Source organism: Rutilus rutilus (genome assembly GCF_951802725.1).
Source record: "Rutilus rutilus genome assembly, chromosome: 21".
In the NCBI taxonomy this organism is placed as follows: Eukaryota; Metazoa; Chordata; class Actinopteri; order Cypriniformes; family Leuciscidae; genus Rutilus; species Rutilus rutilus.
In genome coordinates, this window is record NC_140226.1 from 14,246,421 (window position 1) to 14,265,070 (window position 18,650).

Sequence of the window (18,650 nt, forward strand, 5' to 3'; positions counted from 1 at the left end):
TGTCTTACATTATTATGTAGGTTTGTAACAGGAAGTAAGACTGGAATTAATGACAACTCGTTTCAGCAGTTCAGAATCGATTCTTCCCTTTAGGAGACAATAGCTTTATTTATCATGCACTTTGATCTTTAAAACAGCAGACATTTTACATTCACAAACAGCTATATTACAGGGGAATATTAGCAAAGTAGAGGCACTTTTTGAGAAAAAATTAATATGGCTAAAATAATTAATAATATTTATGTTCTTTAGACAGTGATAAAGCTTTGAGCCCTAAAATGACCTTTGCATTGGTCATATTTGGACTCATTCTGTTTTATTACATATACATTTTTATTTGTTTCACAGCAAAATCTAACAGTCCTGCTCTATCACTCCTCTCTATTGACTATAAACTAGAGTTTGGAAGGATAATGATCCAGCATTGACTTCCTTCATCAGTCGTGTGTCATCACAACAAACACTGGATGGAGGAGTCGCTACAAACAGGCCCGTCCTGTGATCTTGAGATGGGGATGTGTTCCCTTTGCATCTACCGCCCTCCCGTTTGTTTTCCCCACCCCTTTCAGTTCCTCCTATAAACTTTGTAGCGTGTCCTGAGAGCCTGTGTTTCGACATCCAACATTTTCCTGCTGGGTCACACTTTTCCTTATATTTGAAAAGGACTGCTTCTTTCTTTGGCTGCCATTTAAACGGGTAAGAAACTTGAAACTTGAACTTGAACAAAACCCTTGAACTATTCACTATCACAGCTAAAATAATATTGAAAAATTAGGTATAATATTAAAATATTAAGATTCTGAAGATTTGCTAGTCATTGCATGTAGTTAACATCAGAAAATAGCGGAAGAGATGAAAAATATCAATGCTGAAGGACATAGAGGATGATCCGTCAAGCAAGAACACCAAAAACATTTGCATCCTGTACTGGAATGCCACTATCATAAAATTTGTTTGCATGCAAATCAGTAAACAGAAAACAGTCGGTCAAAGTCAAACAATAATTTGATGAAGAAGTACTGTAATATACAACCTTAAAAAATAAAGGATCCTTAAGGATAGAAGAACCATTTTGGTTCTCCAAAGAACCAAGTTTTTAATTAGTGTGAAGAACATTTTAATAATCTAAAGAACCTTTTTGTGAAATGGAAAGGTACCATGGATATGAAAGGTTCTTCATGGAACCATCGATGCCAATAAAGAACCTTTGTTTTAAAGAGTGTAGGTTCACGGGAATAAAAATGTGCGTTGATGATATTCGATTTATTTTTACTGTGCAACCAGTACACTTTTGTATAGTCTTTTGAAATTGAATAAAAGGCGAATCTAGTTGCTTTTGTATTGAACTTCAATACAGTCAGATCACAGATGCTAGTGTTTACTTTACAGCTAAGCAGTTATAATAGTGTCTGGATCACAGGACTGGAATGCAAACCCTGCCCTGATAAATACTGACTTTTGGTGGCTTTAAAATGAGATCAAGTTAAGTCTTGACCCACTCTGCTTTTGTTTTGATATTCTTATTTTTGTCATCTAGCTAATGTTTGTTTATCCAACACCAAAGGGCTGCACAGGGTCTCAGTAATTCTAGTTCAATCCAAATACGTTATAGCACTGACATTTTCCATCTGAAATGCTTTTTTTTTTCCCGAGGCTGGATAAGCAAGATAGAGAGACCGATAGAGAAAGACACCACCTAGTCTTTTTAATGGTCAATTAACTTTGTTAATAGGAATGTTGTTCCTGGAAAATTATTCAGGAATGTCTTACTTGGAATACAATCAACCCGTACATCAGTAAATGAGAAAGAGCACCCGAAAGAATGTACCAACAATCAATGGTTGACTGTAATATAATTTAAAGAAGTGTCGACATTTAAAGTGACGCGATTGACTGTACGTGAGCTTTTGGCGAAGTCCAGAGCATGTGCAGTTTGGAAGTATTGAGCACATATATCTGGAGCCAGTCGATAAGAGAATAGCGTTAGCTGTTAGACAAGTGGCTGTCACTGACGAATACATGTCCTTCACAGCTTTTAACACGAGTGCCCTAAAGAGGGTACAAGAGTACAGCAGTGAATGCTCTTTAAACTTGGAGTGCTGCTATAGAGTGTTCGTGCTAATCAGATCACTTTGGCAAATGGCAAATATGCAAGACAAATATGAATAAAAACAATTACTTAATCTGATTGTAAGGTTCCCATTGTTATTGTTATTAAATAATCCCTTATGAATAAAGAGCTAAGGGGTATTTGTGATATCTACAGTACATGGCATTTTTAATTTCTAGATCAATTACATGAACCCCCTCATACATGAATTATTAATTGTTAAATTAGGAAGGAAAAGAAAAAGGAAAAAATTGCTTTATGTTTTGAAGAAATACTTTTTTTTTTATACAGTAGTACAATACAGTTTATTTAATAATTAGCCTATATAATATATAAATATAAACATTTTCTCTCGCCAAAAATGTTTATTTTGATATTATAGGAATTCATTCCTTAATGTTTTGAATAAATATAGAACAATTATATCGTATAAAGAAATAAATGAAATTTATTATAATATATAAAGATAAAATGTAACAATTTTATTTGATAAATAAATTAGATTTCCTCTTCACAAAAATATGTATTTTAATCTTATATGAAAAATAATAGCTTAATGCTTATATAATACAGAAAGATTATTTTATGCATGTTTATATATAAAAGTAAGCTATTGTTTCCCCTATATTTCCCCAAAAGTATGTATTTAAAAGAGTAGCACATCTCTCTATTGCAACAAAAAATAGCAGTAAATATCAAAATAATGATGCATCACTTTAATCAGCCATTTTGATTGTATGAGTGTGTATGTACGTGTGTGTGTATGAATGTGAGTGTGTTCTGGATTTCGAGTTCTACAGTCTAATGCCTTCATTTGTATGTGTGTTTGTTCTGGATTGTGCCAGATTTTATTTATGTTTTGACCAAAAAAAAGTGCAACAAAAGTCCTAAGGTCTTGGACCATTCCGATGAACACTCAATTTGAAAGAAAAATTAATTTAACAGGAGAGAATGAGGGTTAAAAATACAAAAAGCATGAGGACAGTGATATAGAATTATGGTAAGGCTGTAACATCACAATCTGAAAGGTTACAAAAAGCTTGTGATGTCCACTGTAGTGAACGTCATGCATCAGAAGGTTAGGACAAAGATAATACAAGTCTAATCAGCTGTTATATTGTTATTTTTAAAACTTGTATCACATCCTCTTAAAATAGAATTTCTTTCTTTTCCCATAAAGCACCACAAGAACGCCACAGCACCGCCATCTCCATCCGTCTTTCTTCCACTAGCCTGCAGTCTTTACATCAGGATGGAGAGGGTGCAGCACATGACGCGCTCAGCGATTCGCAGGGCGTCCAACATCGAAGTGAACCCCCAGACCAAGCGCAACCTACAAGATCTCATCATCAACTTCTCCCTCATCCTCATCTGCCTGCTGCTCATCTACATTATCGTCTTGCTCATGTGACACCGAAAGATGACAACCGGCCAATCACAAGATGAGCTGTACAAGATCTTGGACGATTTTAGGGAATTGAAAATGTCCTACCGATGACGATGCAACAACGCATGTCAGATTCCTGATGATATGAGGGCACTGTTTTTCGTTTTTTTTTCATTTATGTTTGTTGCATTCTTCCTACAACAATAAGCATATATTTGACCAATCCAAAATTAGGTAAATTCAGATTCATGTTTTGTATATGAATGTAGACCTCCTATGAGGAAGCAGTCATCTGAACTGTTCAAAAAGACACAAAGAATTAACATCAAAATGGCTGTAATTACTGACTAAAGTTGTTCCCAAGGGTGGGCTACGAGAGGACAGCAACTCCTCAGTCATTTATGTAAATATCCCCACAAAGAAAAACAAGATTTTCATAATTGTTGTGTTGAAATGCAAAATTTATAGGTCAGTGCCAGAAATCATATATTATTCACATGCAGAGGAACAGAGCATGTTGGCACCGAGGTAAATTACACTTAAACGCTCTGTCTGTTTACACTTCCTGTGAACATGATCTGAGAGAGAGAGAGCTAAAAAGGGGTATTTTAAGGATGTTTTTAAATGTGGACAACCAATAAAGAGAATGTTTGTTTTAAATGTTCCAACTGACTGAATTATTTAAACAAAAGTTGTGAGAAATAAACCATGTGCAGATCCTGTTGAAGTCACTGAAAGTACAGTGGAAAACCATAAAAAGTGCTGTATAAAGTATTTAAAGTGCATTGAAACGGATAGTTCACCTACAAAATAAAATTATTTAAGTTTTTATACTCTCCCTCCTTACAAACCTGTGACTTGAGTAAATGACTTGAGACACACACACACACACACACACACACACACACACACACACACACACACACACACACACACACACAAAGTAAAAAAAAAACTTTTTCCCATGCACAGATAGTTCATCTGTTCCCATGACTTCAGAATACTTGAAATATAATGCAAATATTATGAATTTTGTCCTATTTGACAGCTTGTCACTATGAACAGTACTGGTACAGGGGAAAAACTTTGGTAAACTATTCTGGTAACTCTTTTCCTGCCAATTTTTTTAGTTGTTAAAAAAAAGTTGCCAGCCAGCACCAGCATTTTGATGATTTTCACAAACTTTATCACCCTCAGATTATTTTGTCATATGAATATTTGAACATACAACATATCAAAAGAACAGACTCTGCTTTTAACTCTCTACCTGCCAATGACGAAATTTTCCAGCTTTCAGTGTTTTTCACTGTTATACGGTAGGAGGCGCTATTATGTGTCTTCTGAAAGAGTAGAGAATCTCTGGATCAAAAGAATCAGAAACAAGCGATAAAAGCATTGCTTATGAACTTTGAAACAAACTTTAATGAAACAACTTTTCTTTCTTTTTTTACGCTGGCGGGGAAAGAGGTAAACAAACGAGCAAAACATTTTATTCAAGCTTCATTCTTTTTTTAATAAAAACTTGAGAAAATTTCGTTTTTGTCAAAGACTACGTCTGGTTTGGATTTAGAACAATAATCAAAACAGACCGAGTAGACCTAACCTGGAAATCCAGACCTAAATCTAAAAGATTAATGGTCTGGCGTCGACTAATGAAAATCGCCCAGCTCGAGGGGCGGCACCAAGCGTGCATTTGAAAATCTCGCTGCACGCAATTGGATAACACTACGACCAATCACAACAATAAACCCCATACGCTTAGCTGCCAGCGGAGCTAACCTTATTAGATTATACTCTTACCGTATCCGGTCGGCGAAACAGCAAAAACATCCTTCTTGCAAAGGAACGATTTGAGCGGCGTCTTCTGTTCCTGTTTTAGATAAAAAGCCAAGTCTGACTCGTTCATTGTAGCGGCCAAAGCCGTTTCAAACAACTGGTGTTCATCCATAGTCATCTTGCAATGTTTACTAAAGACTTCGACAGCGCTGTAGTCATCTCGCCTCTGGCCCGCCTATATCAGATAACCCGATGTGATTGGTGCAGCTCAGATCGAGGGGCATATTTAATGAGCATCATTATTCGACACCAGAGTAACTCGCTGAGCAAATTCAACTTGTGCTCTCGCGAGAACTCTGGATTACCAGGGTAGAGTAGACCGAGGCTGCGTCCGAAAACGTAGGCAGCTGACTTGTTGCCTCCTGCCCTATCAGGCAATGACTTTGCAGGCAGCGTCTGCGCACGAAGGTTCCTCACGAAACTGATTTCGGACAGACTTCTGAGGCAGCGTAACGGTTTAATGATCTACAGCAAAATAGAGCCAGCTTTGGAGAAAACTAAGTGAATATTTAATGACTACAAATAGTAATTCCTCGCTAGAAATTACATAAGTGGAAAACGTTGATCAAAAATGTACATTTACACACAAACTGACGACCAGCCGCAACTTTCAGACGCCATCTTTATTTTTCTGGCTCAACTGTCACAGAATGGAAAGCACAGGATTGTGGGATATCAAAGGCAGCAAAGGATACATTGCTGCCTTCAGAAATTGATCAAATGAAGGAATCTCAGGAGACAGGAAGTGAAACTAACATTGCATTCGGACGTGCCTTGATGCCTTCCGAACTCCGAAGGCAGCATTTATCAGTTTTCGGACGCAGCCCGAGTCTATCAACACCCCCAAAGCTTGTACAGTCCTATATCTCTTCCTGGGTCGACATTTCATTCAGTAAACTTAGGCAGTTTTGATTTATATGCGTTAGTGTACATATGTGTAAGGAATGCTTCTATCGCTTGTGTTTTGATCCGGAGATTCCTTCCTCTTTCAGAAGATGTATAATAGCGCCCCCTACCATATCGCAGCGAAAACAAGTATTGTGTCATAAATCACAGAAAATTCTGTGAATGGCGGGAAAAGAGTTCAAAGACATGCAGTCCTGCTACCATGCTGTTATATTTAAATTCTTTTTTCTTTCGCACTTGGTTTGTTCTTTCGTAACAAGACAGGATAATACAAAATATATAAGTGTCTGTGCAATTTATTTCAAAACCGGCAAGACATTGGTATTCCAACAGTTTTAGTCCATCCAGAAAAGACTTATTTATGAATAGTATATGAAATGAATGTGCATTTCATTTTAAATCAAGTATATGCCCATATCAAAAGGGAAAATAACAAACTCACAGTGAGATATCAAGAACAGACGAATGGACTATTGAAAACTGCAGTTTCACATGCTCTTCAGTTGAGTGTCTTGAAAAATTTAAAAGGAGAAGTACTGTGAAAATAGCTCTTGTGGTTGCTGTTCTTTTGGTGCTACAGTTGAATCCTCAGTCTTACGAGGGCTGCACAAAACACAGAAAAGTCAGACACAACCAGTTACACTGCAGCAGCATTAAAGGAAAGTGAAGTTGAACATCCTGATCAAACACTTCCACATTGAGTTGCTACTTTATTGCATGACGATACTATCTAAGAAAAGCTATACTTGTGTACAGTGGCCGCAAAAAGTATGTGGACACTTAAGCCACACTTTGAATGGCATTGCAATAGATTAGAAGTGGGATTTGTACTAAAGAAAGGTAGTGTAAGCATTCTTTTAAAATATTAAAATATATTCTAAGAATACTTAGCTAAGTGTTCCCATTAAGTTATGAAAACATTACCTCTGAATGTTCCCTGAATATTCAAAATTGTCAGTATTTTAAATGTTGTATACAAATGTTAAGTGAACATTCCATTTTATAACTTTGCAAACATTACAGGAATGTTAGTTTTGAATGTTGTGAAGTAGTAACCTTTAAAAAAAGTTAGATGAAAGTCCAACTAAAACGTTTCAGAAAAACATCATTCCATGAACAATGTTTAAAATAAATGACGTTTTTTGCTAACATTTTGAGAACATTATTAAAGGTCAGATCATTTTTGAATGTTAGCCAAAGTTCTGAGAATGTTCCCTGTTAGCTGGGTTCATAAAGTTTTTACAATGCACCACACAAAATAAGACACAAATAGGCAATATTAAATACATTCTTTAACTTTGGGTTAAAGTAATTGCATACACTATTTCAGAAAAATAAGTTAATTATGGAAAAATTATATTTTTATATTTCTCATCTGTAATAACATTCAGACAGTTAAAGTGTGGCGATACATCCAATTCTTATAAGAGTCTAAATACTTTTGGTGGCTACTGTCCATGTGTATTTACATTATTTCCATAGAGTCATCATTACTATAGACCTTTGCTTTTTTGGTGACATCAAGAATAATCCTAAAATACAGCAGTGTCTCTTGACCAATAGGAAACTGCTCTCCTTGTTCAAGCATCAAAGAATCACAGGCGCCATGCTGAACTGTTTCCTTTTAAATGATAAATAAAATATGCCCCTCTACCACGTCTCTCAGCTGTGTACACCATGTTCCTATGCCTGATTTTAACATGGACAGAAATACCAGGAATAGCCGTTCATCATTTGAATGGCTCATTTTAAAACCACAACACAACAAAATGCATGAGATGTGAAGGGCGGAGTACAGCTAATGGGCGGAGGCATACTCGTGACTGCTATGTGATGACGTGATGACATCAACCGCATGCTCGCGTTGACATTCCAATGCCATTGTGTGATCACACACAGTTTACGTGAACTTTCAGTCCGCTTTGTGATAATATTCTTGCCAAACTTGCCACAATAAGGACACTGAAACAGAATTTCTACGCACAATTGATCATGCACACAAAGTAGCATAAAATACAAACATTTTTAATGTGTGCCTTTCAACGGCAAGATGCATTAAAGAGTGAGATGAGCATACCCACAATTCACTCTGGACACAAATGGCCGTGTTTTCGTATTAAAACGTCTAATCAACACAACAGACTGACGGTTTGTCTACCATTACTGCAGGACAGGACTGAGACTGTGTGATCCGACCAATGGCAAGACAGTTCTGTGGTTTAAGCATGTCTCTCGTGAGGACAATCTCACCTCCGGGTGGAGTCAGCCTGAGGCGGAGGGGTTGGAGGGGGCTGAGGTTTGTTAGACCTGAGCTCATGGTGGTGAATGGGGGAGTTGGGGACAGACTCTAGGCAAGCAGGCGGGACGGAGACGCCCGCCATCCCTTCTGCCCCAACAACGCTTAGGTTCGGAGAGCTGGCGAAACTGTTCGCAGGTTTTCTATACTTATGCTACATTAAAAGGACACACACAGAAAGGGATTGTGGCGAACTGTAGCTTCAAGCTAAATGATGACAAGGTAATGGACATCATTTTGAATGTGGACAGGAAACAGAAATGACAGATTACAGCCCTGTTACAAAACCTAGTCTGAGCTACCCAACTGGACGGCATTTTAAGGCATCGCATGTGCAGTCCTGAAGCAAAGGCGGTTTCAAAAGGTAAGTTAACTAATTTTGCTCAAATTTGAATCAGTTTATGTAGTTTTACTGTCATGGGTTTGATTCCCAGAAAACACACAAATTGCTAAAGTGTGTGTCAAATGTAAAATAAATAAGATGGTGGATTAGGTGAAATAAATGTTTATTATAATTAGACTTATGTTTCATTGAATACAAAAAGTATTGGTGGAAAACATTATAAAATAGTTTGATGTAATTAAAATCCTGCTGTTATAAATATACTGTTATCTATACAACTGTATCATGGATTTCCACAAAATATTAAGCAGCACAACTGTTTTCAACATTGATAATAATAAGAAATGTTTCTTGAGCAGTAAATCAGCATATTAGCATGATTTCTGCAGGATCATGTGACACTGAAGACTGGGGTAATGATGCTGAAAATTCAGCTGTCATCACAAATAAATTAAAATAGTCAAATAGAAAACAGTTATTTTAAACTGTATTATATATTTGTGATGCGATCTGGGAAAACCCGTCGGATGTCGCGCTGGGCCGTTTTCAGTAAATTCCAAAATAGTTTGAATGTCAGTTTTTTTGTCAAATTTTTTTTTCCATTAAATTATTATTCTATAACATCTTTTCTCTTATCTCTGAAAATATCTTGGCAAAATTCCCTTGTTTAGTGCAGAAAAACAGCGATTTATAGTGTCAAGCTGAAAATACTCTCTTTCTCTAATGCATTCTATGCGACCATTAACGCCCGGCAGAGGTGAAAAAAACAAAACAATCGCCGTATATCCCATACACCTGTCCGTCTCGTAACACTACAAAGATAGTTTACCTTTAAAATAAACCACATACATGTACAGTTAATGTGTATAGTGCGCATTTCGCGCCAATCCTGTTTAAACTATAACGTCACGCAGTTTCATAACAATCGCGAGATGGACGCGTCTCAACGGTGACAGTTATTTAAACCTGTTTTTCTCAAAATTCCGTTCCAGAAAATCATAGAGATCGGCCGACTTCAGATAAACATAACTTCTGCTACCAACAAGCTATGATAAAAATAAAAACAGATTTGGAAAGGGCTTGATACCAGCATCCATATGATGTCAAAACCTGTAATAGGTAAAATTTCACCATGTGGTGGGTTTTCCCAGATCGCATCACATATATATATACATTTAATATACAGGGTGGGCCATTTATATGGATACACCGTAATAACATGGGAATGGTTGGTGATATTAAAGTCCTGTTTGTGACACATTAGTATATGTGAGGGGGCAAACTCCTCAAGATGGGTGGTGACCATGGTGGCCATTTAGAAGTCGGCCATCTTGGATACAACTTTTGTTTTTTCAATAGGAAGAGGGCCATGTGACACATCAAACTTATTGATAATGTCACAAGAAAAACAATGGTGTGCTTGGTTTCAACGTAACTTTATTCGTTCATGAGTTTACTAGTTTACCACTTATAAAATGTGTTCAATGTGCTGCCCATTGTGTTGGGTCATCTGAAGGCAATTGTCTATGGTGTGAAGATACGAGATGTGCAGCACCTGAAACTACGGATACTGGATGCCTGTGCTGGCATTTCTCCTGCGGTGTTGCTATCAGTGTGTGAAGAGTGGGAGAACAGGGTTGCATTGACAATCCAACACAATGGGCAGCACATTGAACACATTTTATATGTGGTCAGAAACTTGTAAACTCATGAACGAATAAAGTTACGTTGAAACCAAGCACACCATTGTTTTTCTTGTGATATTACCAATAAGTTTGATGTGTCACATGGCCCTCTTCCTATTGAAAAAACAAAAGTTGTATCCAAGATGACCGACTTCTAAATGGCCACCATGGTAACCACCCATCTTGGGTGTTAAAAACATGCTAATGTCAATTTCTAGTGGAACTGGGTAGATGCTAATGGATAGTTTTCTCCAGGTATTATATAGACCTCCTGTGCAGAACAATTTTTGTGTGATGAATAGATTTGTAGAGTGCTCTGAATGGATAATTTTTAATGTTTTATCTCGGTTAGGATGGATGCTGTCTATGTAGGAAGCACAACAGATTTTGGAACAGAGCTTATGACTTGGAAAGCAGGGTAGAACTTGATGTTTGAACATGGATATAAGAATATAAGACACAGACAATGACAAATGCACAAACACAACTAATGCAACAGAAAGAAAAAGTTAGACCAACTAAAAGAACAGTAGAAGGCTATAAATAGTCTCTGCAGAACATCCCATTCCAGCGGTACCTGTGTAAAATACACTTCCCATACGGCAAAACCTTTGAAGTATTCTTTTATTATATTCATGGATTCCATGAACTGTATAGATGGAGTGCTTTTAAAAAGGTTTATGGTTTGTGCTTTTTTTTTTACTATCAGATCAAATCCAGTTTATGTGGTACTCTTTTATCAGTGTGGCTGTATCTCTCTCTAACCTTTATAAGGGGGTTTATGACCCCGACATTGGGATTGGTGTTGAACACCTTGTTGAAGCCAGGCTCTCGGTTCACCAGCTCCAGTTGATAAAACTTCTTGTCATCCTGGAACAAAGGAGGCACAGTCAGACCGAAAAATCAATGAACTGATATTGAATTCTGTCTGAAGACATGTAATGCTTTGGGACAAAAAAAAAACAGACATATGAAGTAGTACACATATCACTTTTAATGTGGTGCTGTACCTCTGCGACCCATTGCTGTGAACACTTACCACAAGCTTCTTGACCAGGGTTTCTCTCTCGGACACCATTTCTCTGAGATCAGCAATCACCTGGAGGTCCTCCGGTCGGCTTTCTCTATTCCTGAACTTCTCCTCCGTACCTTCCAACCTGCTCACCCCGCACACATACACATTAACAATTATACAGCAGTAAAAACAATGGCTCTGGCATTAAACCTACAGTAGCAAGCTGCCCTCCAAGCCAAAATGTTCAGGCACTTCTGGCAACAGGTCAATCTACTTAAACATTTCACCTAATGTTTTATAAGTTATGTACAGAATTTTTGTATGCTAAGCAACATGCTAACAGACTCTATTGCAATCAAAACATCCATCGTTTGCGGGCCAAAAGTGACCCTATCTGTTCCTATAAAAAATGATATGACCAATAAGTTATAATACACATTTTTCCATAACTTTAACTTATGGAAATAAGTTAAGCAATGTTTATGCAAGATTCAACTCGTTTTAAAAAAAAGTTAGTTTAATGTAATTTAAGTTGAAATGACTTAAATAGCCAAGTTGATTATACTTAAAAAATTTAAGGCACTACTTTTTGTTTTACAGTGTAATCAATGTGTGTGATTTGATTTGACGTTAGCATGCTGCTAAGCTAATGGCTCAATACTACAATAAGTATCAACAATACTTAGAACTTCATGGGTGGAGCGCTGAGGTCTCATCTCATGTGAAGCAATTACATTTAAGGTACCATTTTAGCCTTAGAAGACCTACACTGTACTAGGCAGCAAGGCAGCTCGCTTGGTTTTGGAACAGAGCTAAAGTGATTCATCTGTCTTTGCTTCTGAAATATTCATAAGGATATTACATTAAAATGATGTGTTTTGAAATTCAATTTAATTTGATATTCAATCTGTAACTGAGATCAAGGGACTCACAGAATCTGCAGAGCAGAGATCTTGTCTTTTAGCAGCTCCTGAGCTTTGTTAAAATCTGACAGCATGATCTGGGTTTCTCTGTTATGAGAAGCGTTCAGCTCATCAATCTCCCTCTCGAGGCGCTTGGATAGATCCTGTTCATGAGCCCTATGTAGAAACACAACCCTTTAACACATGTAAAACTAATATATATATATATATATATATATATATATATATATATATATTCTTTATTGGCACCTATGGTTCCTTTAACATCAGAACCTTTAACATCCATGGAACCTTTACATAAGGTTCTTTATAGTGAATGTTCTTCACACCAAGAAGACTTTTAAGAACTGTTCACTGAAAGGTTATCAAAATGGTTTTTCTAATAGAGAAAATAAGTTGGGCAACAAATACAATCAAGTTTATTTCACTCTATCTGAGGCGCACAAACTCATTATTTATTAGAACAATTTCCCTCAGTTCCCCAAAGAAACTCTTCTTTTCATGTGCCATAAATTAGATCCTCATTTGAATGAAACCAAAGGAAATTTGTTTGTTTGTATCAGCTAGACACCTCCACTGACCTTGATACTTCTAATACAGCCGGAACAGAAGAATGCAGCTGATGATATCAAGAGAAGAGAGCTCTGCCTGAGGGCATTGGGCTCCTGCGTGGGAAACAGCTCCATCCGCTTTCCTCTCATATTAAATTAGCTTTTGTTTCAGCTAGACTGACCTTTAGGATTTTATAATTTAATAGCTCATGAAAGCCAAAAAAGATCCTGCTCACGCAGAAGATGTCTGTTGCTCGCTTTTGCATAGAATGAGGCTATTATAAAACTGGGATAATGGTAATGTTCACCGTTTGTACTCTAACCTTAACACGAAAGTATTACCTTGAGTGCCGTAACTTCCTGTTTCTTTATGTTTCTGGCCTTTTCGGCATTTTATTGGCCTTAAAGGTTGTAAGTCTTAAAGGTTCTAATAAACAAAAAGGTATTTATTTATTTAAACAAAACAAACACAGGTAATCCACGATGAGAAGGCAACGTGACAGCGTGAACACAATACCCGACAAAGGAACAGAAATCTAAGAAGAACTATAATACAAGTTGATGATGAACCAACTACAGTCAGGTGTGCACGTTAATGAATGTCCATGGTAACAAATGACTGGCGGGAAACTAGAACAAAAGAAACAGGTTTCCTAAAGGTTTGTTTACTAAACTAAATATTTGAAACAACCCAATAAATTCATTAAACATCTGTGGTTAAGAAGGAATTCTAATGCTTAAGTTTAGTCTTAAAGGGATACTCCACTTTTTTTGGAAATAGGCTCATTTTACAACTCCCCCAGAGTTAAACAGTTGAGTTTTACCGTTTTCGAATCCATTCAGCCGATCTCCGGGTCTGGCGGTACCACTTTTAGCATAGCTTAGCATAGATCATTGAATCGGACAGGACCATTAGCATCTCTCAAAAAAATTACCAAAGAGTTTCGATATTTTTCCTATTTAAAACTTGACTCTTCTGTAGTTACATCGTGTACTAAGACCAATGGAAAATGTAAAGTTGCGATTTTCTAGGCTGATATGGCTAGGAACTATACTCTCATTCCTGCGTAATAATCAAGAAACTTTGCTGCCGTACCATGAGTCCAGCAGGCGTAATGATATGACGCAGCGCCTGAAAATAGTCCCCAGCTCGGTAACTTCCAACGTGACCGGGACTAAGTTTGTCTAACCTATTAGACCTATTTTCAGGCGCTGCGTCATATCATTACGCCTGCTGCACCCATGGTATGGCAGCAAAGTTTCTTGATTATTACGCAGGAATGAGAGTATAGTTCCTAGCCATATCAGCCTAGAAAATCGCAACTTTACATTTTCCGTCGGTCTTAGTACACGATGTAACTACAGAAGAGTCAAGTTTTAAATAGGAAAAATATCAAAACTCTTTGGTCATTTTTTTGAGAGAGATGCTAATGGTCCTGTCCGATTCAATGATCTATGCTAAGCTATGCTAAAAGTGGTACCGCCAGACCCGGAGATCGGCTGAATGGATTCGAAAATGGTAAAACTCAACTGTGGGAGTTGTAAAATGAGCCTATTTCCAAAAAAAGTGGAGTATCCCTTTAAAGTGTAACTTCATCAACCTGCTTTGTATTGTTACAATATCAGTAGTATATGTAAATGAACAATGTTTACTCGTTCTTCATTTTACCTGGAATGAGAAATTCACATTTAGTTTGACAGCTCCAGGGCTTTCACGGCAATTTTTTCAGTTTTTCCCCTCCATTTAGCTTAAAACACTGTGTTCATGGTCATCCAGTTTGAAATGTTGACAACAAATACGGAGGTTTCTCAGATTTTCCGTCGCAGCGCTCTCTTTTTTACGATTCTTTGCACCCTTCAGCTCTGCCTACAACACGCTGGATCCTTCACTGGAAACCGAAAGTAAATCACTCCCGCTAAACGTTTACTCTTCGAATTCTTGCACGCAGGAACTATACAAGTCGACACCATTATGACCAAAAGTTTGCTTAGACGTATTTCCTACTAATGCAAGGCGGTATTTGACTCTGGTCAAGCGTATCCATAACAGACTGGTGGGAGTGGCCATGGACGGCAACATGCCCAGAGCATTATGGGTGTTTAAGTTTTCCTACCTATCTGGCAAAAGGGAAGTCAACAGCCCTTTTCCCTCTGTTTTCTCTAGTCAGGTAGCATCGGTTTAAAAAATATCTATATTTAAAAAAAAAAAACTGTACATGCAGCCAAGTTTAATTGAAAACCCATTTTTCAGGTTGTTTGAATAAGTATGTCCACTTACTGCCAAGTCACATAACTGACAGTCCTATAATTCTAGAAGTTAAAACAGAAAACGTTAATATATCCTCAGATGATGTTAAAAAGTTGGTACCTGATATGCATATTGGCCTCACTGCGCACCCGCAGAACTTCTTTCCCTTTGAGCTCCAGCTCTTTGGTCAGGGTGCTGATGGTCTCATTGAGCGAGTGGATTTCATGGTCCAGATCGGCGATCCGGTTCCTTCTGCAGCTCACCTCCTGCTTCAGGTCAGATAAACGCCCTAGAAGGTCGTGTTCCTGGAGAGGCAATCAATCCACAAGAGCAGATAGACTTTAACAGATGGATGACTGTGCGTCTCAACAAAGCAGCAAATGCAGTTTTCATAAATCCATTGCATTAGAATGATTCTCTTAAAAAAGCATTAGAAGATGTTGTGCCAGACCCAGGGGCTTTCAAAATATGCATATAGGTCACATAAAAAGAGATTCAATTGTGCTGAAGTATTAGCTGAAGTGAAACGAGACTATGAGTGTGAGTATTAGAGACACAGACAGGGAGGGAGATTATAAATCAAATATGAAAATGGGAAAGAGGTGGAAGTCACGGTAAGAGCTCTCCCATAATTCAGAACTCAGTACCTCATACTTTATTCATTGTGGTTATTCTTCAAATTTCTGTAAAGTGCAGCTTAGCTTAGAGACATTTTATAATGGCCTGCCATCCATTTCAAGTCTCTCTATACTATAGTTAGAAACCATAACTATGTCTTGAATACAAAGACTTATGCTTTTATCAAAATATGTTCCAAAGGAAAAAGTCATAAAGGTTTGAAACCACAGTAAATGATGAAAGAGGTCTGAACAAACCACTAACTCTAAACAATGTTATTTTAGTATTATTTCAGTACTATTATAATATTAATTAATATTTTGAATTAGCTTTTTTTTTTTTTACATGTTTTCATTTTAAACTAATATATTTTTATTTTTAGTACTTCAACTTTTTCAATTTCAATGTATATTGATGTATGTATATTTATATTTTACTTTATTCCCGCTTTATTTCAATTAACGAAAACAATTTTCCTTCAATAACAACACTGATTATATCAGACATAAATGATCTCTCAAATATTGTACATCTGTGGGCAAAAATACCACATACATGCACAACATATTAAAATATTCTATTTTCCCATTTGTTTAGAAAAATACAAGGTTTTAAAAACAATGCGGCTGAATGTACTGTATGGTTTCTCTCAGGTTCAAATGTTCTTATCCGCAAGGCATGAGATTTCAGAGGTTCTCATGAGAGAAAAAGCTTCTTACAAAATGTAAGACTGACCAAAAAAAATATATTTCTCATTTTGGAATTAATTAAGAGTCTACATCCATCGAGCCAAAAATGGCAAGTCTGCATGTTTGGTTTAGCATTGATGTATCAAGCTTTGTAACTTTCAAAAATGCTCACATGTTCTTTGCAGCGCTCAATAGTGTCGTCCAGCTCTCGTTTGGCGGCATTGTTCTCCTTCAAGTGGACTTGTCTCAGGTGTTCGATGGCAGTGGCATGGAGATGATTGAGCTCTGACCGCAGGGAAGCTATAGCACACACACACACAAAAAAAACAGTACAAAACAAATCCTCCTTACAGTTATTTTCTTGCATTTAGAGCCTGCTAAGAGCCTAATGTGGTATAATGGCTCTGGGGTGGTGAACAAAAGGTTGTAGGTTCAAGCCCCTACTTTATAAGCTATTATAATCATACCCTTGAGCAAACAGATTTCCTCTGTAATAAGTGCACTGTGAGTCGCTTTAGGATATAAAAGGCTGTGAAAATGACTATTTACTTTCATGCATATGAATATACTACAAGACTTTAATGACCCCATAAAAGGCACAGATCTTGTAGGCTGGTGTGTGTGGTGATGTAGTTAATTTGAGCGCATGACTCACCCAGCATGGCTTTGCCTTCATCCTCCAGCTCAAAGCGCAGCGTCTGCAGCTCCTGGTCCGACTGCTGCCGAAGGATTTCCAGGGTCTGTCTGTGGGCTTCTCTCAAAGCGTGTAACTCTTCTCTCTGTTCCTGCTTTAGACGATCCTCCAGATCCTACACAAAATTAAAAAGACTGAATCTCACAATGCAATGCATAAAACTAAAGACCATATTTTGCATATGGATGCTGCGTGATGCGACGGGAACAAAAGGTGTCAATGAGGAAACAGATTTGCATTTAATGAAGGAAATAGTAGAGTTTGCAAGACAGGAAAAGAGCACTGTTCAAGTTTTAGGTAAGCTTAGGTTTTTGAAATGCCGCTTTTTTCTGCGTATGAAAATATATGTACAGTACCATTCAAAAATTTAGTCAATAAGTGTTTTTTTGTTTGTTTTTTTGAAACAAGTCTCTTATGCTCAGAAGGGCTGCATTTATTTGATCTAAAATAATCTGTAATATTATTACAATAAAAAAAAAGTATTTTTATTTCAATATATTTTGAATTTTCAGCATCATTACTCCAGTCTTCAGGGTCACATGATCCTTCAGAAATAAGTCTAATATGCTGATTTGATGCTCAATAAACATTTCTTATTAATATCAATGTTTAAAACAGTTGTGCTGCTTGATATTTTTTTAAAAACGGATTTTCTTCAGGATTCTTTGATGAATAGAAAGTTTAACAGCATTTATTTGACATAGAAATCTTTTGTAACATTATAAATGTCTTTAATGTCACATTTGATCAATTTAATTCATTCCTTGCTGAATGAAAATAACAATTTCTTCCCAAAAAAATCTTACTGACAAACTTTTGAACTCATGTACATTTAAGAAGGAAAGAAAAGACCAATCACAAATGTGCAAATGAATGTCAAAATGACCTCAAATTAGTTTATAATGTTACGATGACATCATCACCGTTGTTACATCTCGAAGGCTGAACATTCTTATCAATGTAAAATTCTGAAATTAATCATGCTTATTTTATTCTATTAAGAGCCATAGTTTTAACTGTAAAATCAAAAAAAAAAAAAGTCATGTCTAATATATTCTAAATTAAATTGTAATAATTGCTTTTGTTAATTATTTAATAGTATTTAAACATGTTATCCATATAATATTATTCTTACTACTAGTTTTTAGTATAGTAGCCTATATATTTACAGATGCCTTTATATTTTAAGAGGGAGATGATCATCATACTGTATTATTATCTACTGAATTCATTGCAGAAATTTGGGAAGAAGAAAAAAAATTAAGAAGATTTTCAATATAGTGGGTTAGTTAGTAATTAGATGATGCCATACAGAATCATCTTATTACAGAATCATCCAGTTTTACTGT

The 18,650-nt window shown here is 36.6% G+C and overlaps 2 protein-coding genes across 3 annotated transcripts in view; one reads left to right on the forward strand and one right to left on the reverse strand.

The window, feature by feature from the left end:
- The first annotated feature begins 572 nt into the window (after window positions 1-572).
- Window positions 573-4,344, forward strand: pln2 (phospholamban 2). Its single transcript, XM_084392869.1, has 2 exons — window positions 573-696; window positions 3,291-4,344. The coding sequence occupies exon 2, from the start codon at window positions 3,363-3,365 to the stop codon at window positions 3,519-3,521; it is 159 nt and encodes a 52-aa protein (XP_084248995.1). The 5' UTR covers window positions 573-696; window positions 3,291-3,362; the 3' UTR covers window positions 3,522-4,344.
- A 2,175-nt stretch (window positions 4,345-6,519) lies between these two features.
- The window catches only part of fam184aa (family with sequence similarity 184 member Aa), a 31,104-nt gene continuing 18,973 nt past the window's right edge, over window positions 6,520-18,650 (reverse strand). The window contains exons 11-17 of one of the 2 annotated variants that reach the window (XM_084392867.1): window positions 17,263-17,416; window positions 16,780-16,907; window positions 15,421-15,605; window positions 12,511-12,657; window positions 11,603-11,720; window positions 11,329-11,433; window positions 6,520-6,842 (exon numbers count right to left, since the gene is read on the reverse strand). In XM_084392867.1, coding sequence (XP_084248993.1) covers window positions 6,834-6,842; window positions 11,329-11,433; window positions 11,603-11,720; window positions 12,511-12,657; window positions 15,421-15,605; window positions 16,780-16,907; window positions 17,263-17,416 — 846 coding nt within the window. In that variant the 3' untranslated portion in view covers window positions 6,520-6,833. Of the gene's footprint in view, window positions 6,843-8,375; window positions 8,690-11,328; window positions 11,434-11,602; window positions 11,721-12,510; window positions 12,658-15,420; window positions 15,606-16,779; window positions 16,908-17,262; window positions 17,417-18,650 lie in introns of those variants that run through there. The other variant, XM_084392868.1, reaches the window with a different exon arrangement.